General features: G+C 54.9%; 1 protein-coding gene across 1 annotated transcript; it reads right to left on the bottom strand.

Annotated features, from left to right (window-relative positions):
• Positions 3,197-9,449, bottom strand: TMEM92 (transmembrane protein 92). The gene is made up of 5 exons (XM_003131586.3): positions 9,272-9,449; positions 5,739-5,764; positions 4,868-4,957; positions 4,512-4,707; positions 3,197-3,819 (listed from the first exon to the last, which is right to left on the bottom strand). Exons 1-5 carry the CDS (start codon positions 9,338-9,340, stop codon positions 3,706-3,708), a joined length of 495 nt encoding a protein of 164 aa, XP_003131634.1. The 5' UTR covers positions 9,341-9,449; the 3' UTR covers positions 3,197-3,705.

Below are 9,962 nucleotides of genomic sequence, written 5' to 3'. Positions count from 1 at the left end.
GGGGTGAGGCTCCGGGAGGCTCTTGGGGGTGGGGGATCCAGTTGGAGATGTGGAATGTGGTTTCCACTGTAGCCAGAGGTGGGGGTGTGGTGGGGACAGGACTGGTTCTGTCTTTTATTTATCTTTTTTTTTTTTTTTTGGTCCTTTTAGGGCCACACCTGCGACATATGGAGGTTCCCAGGCTAGGGGTCTAAGCAGAACTCTAGCCGCAAGCCTACATCACAGTCAGAGCAACGCCGGATCCTTAGCCCACTGAGCAAGGCCAGGGATTGAACCCGCAACCTCATGCTTCCTAGTCAGATTCTCTAACCGCTGAGCCACGACGGGAACTCAGGGACTGGGTGTTTTTTGTGTGATCACATCCATTGTTTTCCTCTGAAGTCTGTGGCGCCATCATCACCTGACATCGAGACTGGGAGATGAGAGAGAAGAGTAGAATTGTCACCTCAAGAGTGAGGAAGCAAAGCTTCTGAGGCAGGGAGGGTCCCCTTGAGATTTGGAGTTTTGATTTTGAAGTGAGTCCACTCACACCAGTGTACTGGTTCTTGAGCAAAACTTGCTTCCAATCAGGGTTTGGGATTTTTCCAGGTGAGTACAACAGATGCAGAAAAGGGTAAAAGAATTAGACGCAGGGCACTATTAGGAGGGATCAAGGACTCCAAACTGGGTAAGGACAGTGAGGACAGACTAAGAGGCCAAGGCCAATGGCTTGAGGGGCTCAGTGGGCTCAGAGATCTGGTGGCCTGGGGCTAGTACAGTATCCGGAGTGGGAGGAATAGGAAGTGACTGATGCTGGGGTGCGGGGGTGGGAGATTTGTGGTTACCAGCGATGGCGGTTATTGCAAGGGAGTACACCCCTTCATTGTGCAGGGGACGGTGTGGGGCGCAGGGGACTGGGACCTGGAGATGCCGGATGTAGACGCTACCATGTTGGTTCTGACTCTCGGTCTCGGGTAAGATTCTTGGTGTCATCCCTCCCCCTAGCTTCCCCTTTCTCCTCCCGCTTCCTCCCGGGAGTATAGGGTGCTCCTCGCTGCCCCCCCACCCTGCCCCTTGCTCCCTGCCTCTTAGCGTTTCCTATACTCCCCAGTCCCATGCGGAGCCCTGCAGAGAGGTCAAGTCCACAGCCACAAGGGGCACTTTCTTGGAGGTAACCAGGCGGCATGCCTCATCCCAAGTATCTCTGGCAGAACTTCACATCACTTGTCCTCTTAATCCCTCATTCACTCACTAAGGGACTCCGCCTTCTGTTATTTTTTGTCGGTTTGAGCTGCTAACCCAAGTGCAAGGGATCAGTTCTCAATTGCTGTGCAATTGCTCACCCACCCAACCCGTGAGCCAGGCATCCGACGTATCCAGAGTGCCCATCACAGTCCCACCTACGTGTGACACACAGGCATCACCTATCCTCACACCTGTCTGGTAGGTGTCCAGGCTTTCCCATATCCATTGCTTATCTGTCCCCTGGGTCCCATCCATGTCCTGTGTGTGCCCGAGGCGGAGTCCTTTGAGCTTCTTCCTCATAGCAAGGCTGATAACATGTGAGTTGCCATGGATCAAAGTTCACAAGATGAGTCTTCATTAACTTCTCAAGTTGCCTATATTTTGCATTAGATCTTTATATAGTTTGCCAAAGTCTCACTTGCTCATGGTGAAAGATGTAAACAATGACAGATCACGCAAAAGAAAAAGCCTCCCTCAGCAACGGAGGACTTCCATCCCTCCACCCCACAGTGCTGACCAGAGTGGTTTGGTTCCTATCTGTCTAGATATTTTCTTTCTTTTTTTTTTTTTTTGTTGCCATTTCTTGGGCCGCTTCCACGACATATGGAGGTTCCCAGGCTAGGGGTCGAATTGGAGCTGTAGCCACCGGCCTACGTCAGAGCCACAGCAACGCAGGATCCGAGCCACGTCTGCGACCTACGCCACAGCTCCCGGCAACACGGGATGCTTAACCCACTGAGCAAGGCCAGGGATCGAACACGCAACCTCATGGTTCCTAGTCGGATTCGTTAACCACTGCGCCACAACGGGAACTCCCATCTAGATATTTTCTATACATGTGCAAAGCAGGAAAACATATGCCACATGAGGTGATAATAGGTTTACAAGTTGAGATCATAGACCATTGTTCTGCAATCTGCCTTTTCTCTGTAATAATAAATAACAGACATCATGCCAAGTTGGTGCTTCAGATCCACTTTTTTTTCTTTTTTTCTTTTTTTTGTCTTTTGTCCTTTTAGGGCCACACCTGCAGCATATGGGGGTTCCCAGGCTAGGGGTCTAATCAGAGCTACAGCTGCCAGCCTACACCACAGCCACAGCAACACAGGATCCGAGCCGCATCTGCGACCTATACCACAGTTCACGGCAACACCAGATCCTTAACCCACTGAGCGAGGCCAGGGATCGAACCCGCAACCTCATGTTCCTAGTCAGACTTGTTTCCACTGCGCCACAACGGGAACTCCCTCCCAGCATGACATTCACAATATGGGTGGACCTGGTACATCTAACAGGCTCCTATTGACGGATATTAAGGGTGCTTTCGTTTGCCCCCAGCTATGGTGGCGCAGTGGACATCTCTTTGAGCTCTTTTGTATGAGCATTTCTGAAGGATCATTCCTAGAAGTGGAATTGCTGGGTCGTGTGTATTTTATTATATTTTGGCATTTGGAAGCTCCCCAGGCCAAGGATCAAACCAGCGCCACAGCAATGACAGTGCCAGATCCTTCACTGCAGAGCCATGAGAAAACTATGGGTTTTGTGCATTTAAAAAAAAAAATTTTTTTTTTTCCACGTCCCCATCAAACAAATCTGACTAGCATCCATGAGGATGAAGGTTCGATCCTTGGCCTTCTCAGTGGGTTAAGGATCCAGCGTTGCCATGAGCTGTGGTGTAGGACGCAGATGTGGCTCAGATCCTTCATTGCTGTGGCTGCGGTGTAGGCTGGTGGCTACAGCTCTGATTGAATCCCTAGCCTGGGAGCTTCCATATGTGGCAGGTGTGGCCCTAAAAAAGCAAAAAAAAAAAGGAACCAGAGGTCAAAGCATCTACAAAGATCCTCTCTGGAGGGTGTCCCACATATGTACTGAGCTCTCAGCCTCATCAATGGTGGGGTTTCAGGCGCACTGCCCCCCCCCCAGTCCCCCAGCAGGGCCTGGGCTCACCTCCCCACACAGAGACAGACACAGCAACAAGCAACTGAGCTTTAGTGAGTGCATGTGTTGGGAGGGGAGGGAACAGGGCGTCTTTCCTATTGGGGTGGAATCAGATGGCTCAGAGCTCATGCAGCCCTGTCTCCCCAAGTACATCAGTGCCCTGCAGCCCTGTCTCCCCGAGTACATCAGTGCCCCCCAACACATCTCAGAGCTGGCGGCCCAGCCGACGTTCTGGAAGCGCTCTCCACTCCTCAGAGTGGCCCATTCACTCCTGGGCCCCTCCAGCTATTCACATTTTCCCCCTGGCAGCCTCAAACTTGGCATGGGATGGGGGCGGTGGGAGGGGGTCCCTTCAGATCAGCTCCTGGGGCTAGTGAGGCCACAGGCCTGGAACAGGGGTAGGAAAACAATAAGTTAAAACCAAGAATGGCCAGAGGTGTAGCAGGACCTTCTAGGCGGTTGGTCCCAGGAGTCTCTGGCTTGATCCAGGAGGTCTTGGAGAGGAGGTGACTGATGGCAGGAGGGTTCCAGGGAGGAGGTGGCTCAGAAGGCTGGGTTGTCGATGCCTCTGCATGCCCTGGTGTATTCTTCAGGCCTGCAGCTGTATGGAGGGGGTGGCTCCGTGGGAGGCAGGCCCAGTTCCGGCTTCAGAATAACCTGCAGGGAGACGGAGGGACACAGGGACTTCTCAGGACCTGCCCCTGGCTGTCACCACCCGTGTGATGGTGGTAGCACATTTACCAGGGAGAAGGGTGACCCGCTGCTGGGTGCAGAGCTCTCCTTAGGGTCTGGGGCATGGTGTAAGGACGCCCTCCACTGTCCCTCTTGCTCCAAAAATCTTTTCAGGAGTTCCCTCGTGGCTCATTGGTAACAAACCCAACTAGTATCCATGAAGATGTGGGTTCAATCCCTGGCCTCGCTCACTGGGTTATGGATCCAGTGTTGCTGTGAGCTGTGGTGTAGGTCGCAGATGCAGCTCCGATACCAAGTTGCTGTGGCTGTGGTGCAGGCCCACCAGCTGCAGCTCCAATTAGACCCCTAGCCTGGGAACTTCCAAAAGCTACAAGTGCAGCCCCAAAAGGCAAAAACAACAACAACAACAACAACAACAAAAAAACAAAACCCAAAACCCAAAACCAAAACCAAACCAACTTTTGGTTTTTTTTCTTCGGCCATGCCTGTGGCATATGGAAGTTCCCTGGCCAGGGATCGAACCTGTGCCACAGCAGCGACCCAAGCCGCTGCAGGGGCGAATGCCAGATCCTTAACCTGCTGCGTCACAAGAGAACTCTTCAAAGTCTGAATACGGAGACACAGAGGCCAGAGCGGGGATGCGGATGGATACCCACCTCGCTGTAGGGGGGTGGGGAGTCCGAAATGGGTGCTATGACCCTCTCTTCGGGAGCGATGGAGGGCAGTTCCGGGGGCCCCTCATGCTCCGTGGGGGGCTCGTGCTCTGGCTCTCTGCAGTTGCGGAAGATGTGCTTAGCCAGGCCACAGATGCACAAGAGCGGTATGAAAATCAGGAAGATGATGACAAAGATCCTGGGAAGATAAACCACCACCATCACCCTGAGGCTTCAGGACATCCTGCTGCACCCCTGTCCCTTCCTTCCCCTACACCCACCCCCTCAGCAGGAAGTCCAGCCCAGTCCTGTGTAGACCAGACTCCTCAGAGGATGGTGCCCCTGTGCCCTAGGCTCACCTGAAGGGGCCAGAGAAGAACCCAAAGGGCTCCCGCTGGTATTCTGGGCAGCATGTGTCACCACAACACTTCAATCCTTTAGGGCAGGTGCTGGGGGGGGGGTGGGGGCGGGGGCAGAGAGAGGGCTGTTGGTACCAAGGTGGGGAGGCGGCAGGATCCCAGCTTCTCAAAACCTATCCATGCACTCAGGGCACAAGCCCCACCCCTAGCAGAGTCGGGGTACGGGCTCCCCCTGCGGGCTCAGCGGGAAGAACCTGAGGCTGGGCCAGGACCTGGGTTTCAGGCTCAGCTCACTGCTGGCCTTGTGGCCCTTCCTGGGCCTCACCTTCCTCATCTATAAAATGGGTGTAATGAATGTCCTGTCAATCTCAGGGGGCGGGTGTGGGGAAAGAGTGTTGCAGTGGCTTCAGCATCACTCCGAGGAGATGGGGTGGGGGGGGCGGCAGTGGGGAGGGTCCGCAACTAACTCCAGGAGGAGAGAGCTGTTTCTGGTGCCCATGGGGTGGGGTGGGGTGGGGGAAAGAGGGTGTTCCTGGAACATCCAGTACCGACTGGGTGGAAATATTTTTCTGCCCAGAGCCCACCCCCGTCAGCCCCTCCTCCCTGTGCTTCGGTTTCTTCGTGTTTATCTATTAAGAGTGTTAGCTCCTGCTTCCAGGGTACCCTCTGAGGGGAGATGGTCTAAGCCTGCAGTGAGAAGGATGGGGTTCGGCCCACAGGGATGAAACTGCCCCTGGGTTGGCTGGTGGAGGGAGGGAGGGGGTGGATTCAGGCTAGAAGGGGAGTGGCGGAGGAAGATGAAGGCAGCCAAGGCAGGATGTGGGGTGTCTCCTCCGCACACTGGAAGGGACAGCCCAAATCCCGGACTTACTGGAAGGGAGCACACGTGGCTGCAGCCTGTGGAAGAAAAGAGGCAGAGGCGTGGGTCACACACTGGGGGGCGCGCGGGGCGGGGGGGCTTCCACCCAGATGCTACCCAGGCATGGCCAGCAGGTCCCCAGAGGACCCGCATTGGCCCCCAAGCCTGTCCTCCACCTGACTCCTCATGTTCCCCAGGTCAGTGGCTGGAGCCCCAGCTCCTTCCTCCTCTCACCGCACCTCCCACCGCACCGGCTCACCCCCAGGTCCAGAAACTCGCGCCTTCTCCCCAACCTTCCAATCCAACCCCATCACGGGCAGGATGCCAGCGCTCTCCCCTCACCTGCCATTTGTAACACGTTAGCTGAGCTCCTATCCAACAAATCCGATCACTCGCAACTTTGCTGGAAGCCCCCCGCCCCCACCCCTGCCCACGTCCAGCCCCTACCGGTCTCCCCTTCTTGCACACACACCCACTGGGAGTTCCCTGCACACACTCGGCTATCTTGCACCTGCCTGCAGGGGCGGGCCCTCTTCTTAGGGCTCAGGGCTTCTGAATTTCCATTCATCTCTCTGGTCCCTGCCCGGGGCTGGGGGCTGGAGGGTCTTCCTGGCTCTGAGGAGCACTGGACAACCCCCCGCCCCGGAATCAGCTCCTCCTCCCTCCCTCCCTCTTCTGTACTAGTTCTGTAGGTTAGGGCTATCATAGAATTTGACCTGATCAAGAGCAAATATGTGTACCAGCCCTGTTTGAAATGTTCTTCCCTCAGGTATCGGAGAGGCTGGCTCCAGCACCTCCCTCTCTGACGGTCTTATTTCTTTATTTATTTTGCTTCTTAGGGCTGCACCTGCAGCATATGGAAGTTCCCAGACTAGGGGTTGAATCAGAACTATAGCTGCCAGTCTATGCCACAGCCACAGCTACAGCCACAGCCACGCAGGATCTGAGCTGTGTCCGAGACCTATGCCGCAGCTCATGGCATCACCAGATCCTTAACCCACTGAATGAGGCCAGGGCTTGAACCCACATCCTCATGGATACTAGTCAGGTTCGTTACTGTTGAGCCATAACAGGAACGCCTGACCATCTTATGTAAAATTACACCCACTTCCCCAAAGCATCTCTTTTCCTCTAATTGCACCTCCTGTCTCTGCATAGCTCTTGTCAACATCTAATATGCTTTTACTTTATCTTGTTACTTTTCTGTCTCCTCAGTAGAATGTAAACTTCACCCAGGAAGGGATTCGTGTTGAAAATCAACACTCACGATAACAGCAGAGGCAGAATGAATGAAAAAGCATGCATTGACCACTGGGTCTCATTTCATCCTGGCAGCTCTCAGACCGGGGTGGGGGGGGGGCAAAATGTGTGGGTATCTGTCCCCCCACTCTAACCTCGGGGTGGGGGGACCAAGCAGCCACACTCAAGAAAGAATAAGAAGCCAACAGTGGTCAGACCAAAGACTTGGAAATAACTTTTTTTTTTTTTTTTTTTTTCTTTCTAGGGCCGCACCTGCGGCATATGGAGGTTCCCAGGCTAGGGGTCCAATCCGAGTCGCATCTGCGACCTATACCACAGCTCACGGCAACACCAGATCTTTAACCCACTGATCAAGGCCAGGGATCGAACCCACACCCTCATGGTTCCTAGTAAGATTCGTTTCCGCCGCACCACATTGGGAATTCCAGAAATAACATTTCGATGGCCACTGACAACAATAGTAAAACCAAGAAGACCAATCACAGCCACTAACAGTTGGGCTGAAACCCCCGTTATGTGCTCCGTCCTGCAAGTACACCCCCTTCTCCCAAGTCTTGGCCAGTGGGCTCAGGAGCAGGGATAAACCCCAGCAGGAATGGCCCAGAGAGGCTGAGGGCCACACAGCACCCTGGAATGACTGCAGAGTTGGGGACCCCCAAAGGGATTCGGGCACTCAGGGTACTCCCTTCCCCTCAGATTCTAGCCCCTGCCCCTCCTCCCCCTCCTGGCCCCTAACTAAGAAAGACAATGAACAATTACTTTAATAAATTAAGGAGTTTCCATTGTGGCTCAGCAGTAACAAACCCAACCAGTATCCATGAGGATGGGGATTCCATGATGAATGGGTTAAGGATCCAGCATTGCTGTGAGCTGTGGTGTAGGTCGCAGAGGCGGCTCAGATCCTGAGTTGGTGTGGTTGTGGCTGGGGCTGGGGCTGGGACTGGCAGCTGCAGCTCCAATTTGACCCCTAGCCTGGGAAGTTCCATATGCCGTACCTGTGGCCCTAAAAAGCAAAATAATAATAATAATGCTGCACTCCTGTGAGGAGTAGAGGACACTTTCCCAGATTCTCCCACCACCCCATTTTGTTTTGTTTTGTTTTGTTTTGTTTTTTTGGCTGTACCTGTAGCATGTGGAAGTTCCCTGGGCCAGGGATTGAACCTGAGCCACAACAGTGACAATGCCAGACCCTTAACCCACTGAGCCACCAGGGAACTCCTCCCCCTACCATCCTGTTTTAAACAGAGGATGGTCTTATCTGAGGTGGTTCAGAGCCTGTGTTTTATCAAGTGTTGGGATAATCTTCGGCAACTGCTTACATGTGAACAGGGAGCATCAACTGCCTGCCCCCTGCAGTGGTTGGGAGGAATCGACCAGAGGATGCTCAGCCTAGAGCTGGCACAAACCCACAGCCTGGTGATAGAGAAGGAAGAGCAGGGCTTGGGGTGGGGTGGGGCAGAGCGGCTCAGCACAAGTTCATGAACGTGGGAAGCAGGCCTGCAACTTCCTTCGGACTCTGACACAAGTAATTTAAAAACCGTGTTCTAGACCCATGTCAGTTTCTAGGATCATCTCCCACCCCAGAATTGGATAGACTGCCCCCATTACTGGAGTCAGGGGAGGGATAAAGGGGTGCTGAAACCTTGCCTCACTTCAGAAATCACAGATTCCAGAGGTCACCCCAGCCTGGGGTCAGGCAGCCGGATCAAATCCTATCACCGGCTGGAATCCTAGCCCCGCACCTAGGAAGGGACAAAGGAGCCTCCTTTCCTCCAGGGCACGCAGAGAGAAACAGTCCCAGAGAGGGGCAGGGCCTTCCCAAGGTCATCCCCAGCACTAGGAGAACAGAGCTGGGGGGGACAGGCTGGCCAGGCGTCCAGACCTTAGACACACACACACCCCCACTGTCGCCCCGGCCCCCAGTCACTGCTTTCTGACACAGCAGGAAGGAGCAAGAACGAGACAAGACTAACGAGACTAACGACGCCAGGATCAAAGTCCCCACTCAGAGAGGCACTAGGTGTCAGGCGGCGCAGGTCCCACGACACAGTCTCCCCCGCCCCTGCCTCCCCACAAGGTGAAGGAACCCAGGCCTTCTCAGGACCTCCTTCCACTGCCCTCACCTCCACCTCCCGGGCCAAAAGAGAAAGGAAGTTGCTAAATACGTGTGGTCATGAGGAAATCCTGACCGTAGTAGGTGGTGATCCAGAGCCAGAAGCGGGGCCCCTGACCCACAAGGGTAGGACCCCCCCAAATCTAACCGGCTTACCTCCCAAAAAGCTCACCTGTTGGAGGCCAGCCGGCAGGGCAAGCAGCAAGGTGGGCACGAGGCCGAGGACCCAGGTGTCAGACATCCTGGCAGGGGGGCCACTGAGCTTCCGTGTGGAGGGGAGGAGAGGAGAGGGCGGGGCCGTGACCTCTCCCACGACTCTCCACCTATAGGGCCCTGCCTTGGGTTGGGGGCGGAGCTGATGCACCCGGGGAAAGGCCAACCCAGAAGAGGAAGGGAGGGGCGGAGGTGAGGAGAGGGGAGGGGAGGAGGGAGGAGGAGGGGAGGGGGAGGGGGAAGGGAGGAGGGGGAGGGAAGACGTCTGGGAACGGCTTGGGGAATTGAGAGGTAGAAAGGATTATCTGATGAACAATATTGTGGCATCAGTTCAAGACAGCTGAACTACCCCTTCCCAACCCCAACTGTTCCACCCCCAAGCGGTCCCAGGCTTATGATAGGGACTGGCGGGAGTTCCCGTTGTGGCGCAGTGGAAACAATCCACTAGGAACCAGGAGGTTGCAGGTTCGATCCCTGGCCTTGCTCAGTGGGTCAAGGCTTGGGCGTTGCCCGTTAGCTCTAGTGTAGGTCACAGACGAGGCTGGGATTCTGCATTGCTGTGGCTGTGGTATAGGCTGGCAGCTGTAGCTCGGATTAGACCCCCTAGCCTGGGAACCTCCAGATGCCCCGGGTGCGGCCCCAAAAAGACA

This window comes from Sus scrofa, chromosome 12 (assembly GCF_000003025.6).
Source record: "Sus scrofa isolate TJ Tabasco breed Duroc chromosome 12, Sscrofa11.1, whole genome shotgun sequence".
Taxonomy (NCBI): Eukaryota; Metazoa; Chordata; class Mammalia; order Artiodactyla; family Suidae; genus Sus; species Sus scrofa.
Note: the sequence above shows the minus strand (reverse complement) of the source record. Positions and strands in the feature narration are given on the sequence as shown.

What these genes read in the sequence shown, in the direction of transcription:
- TMEM92 (XM_003131586.3), bottom strand. Translation starts at nt 9,340, where the DNA reads ATGTCTGACACCTGGGTCCTCGGCCTCGTGCCCACCTTGCTGCTTGCC. An exon ending in TGCCGGCTGGCCTCCAACAG is followed by an intron (nt 5,765 to 9,271) that starts GTGAGCTTTTTG and finishes TTTCTTCCACAG; the next exon opens with GCTGCAGCCACGTGTGCTCC. An exon ending in TTCTTCTCTGGCCCCTTCAG is followed by an intron (nt 4,708 to 4,867) that starts GTGAGCCTAGGG and finishes TTATCTTCCCAG; the next exon opens with GATCTTTGTCATCATCTTCC.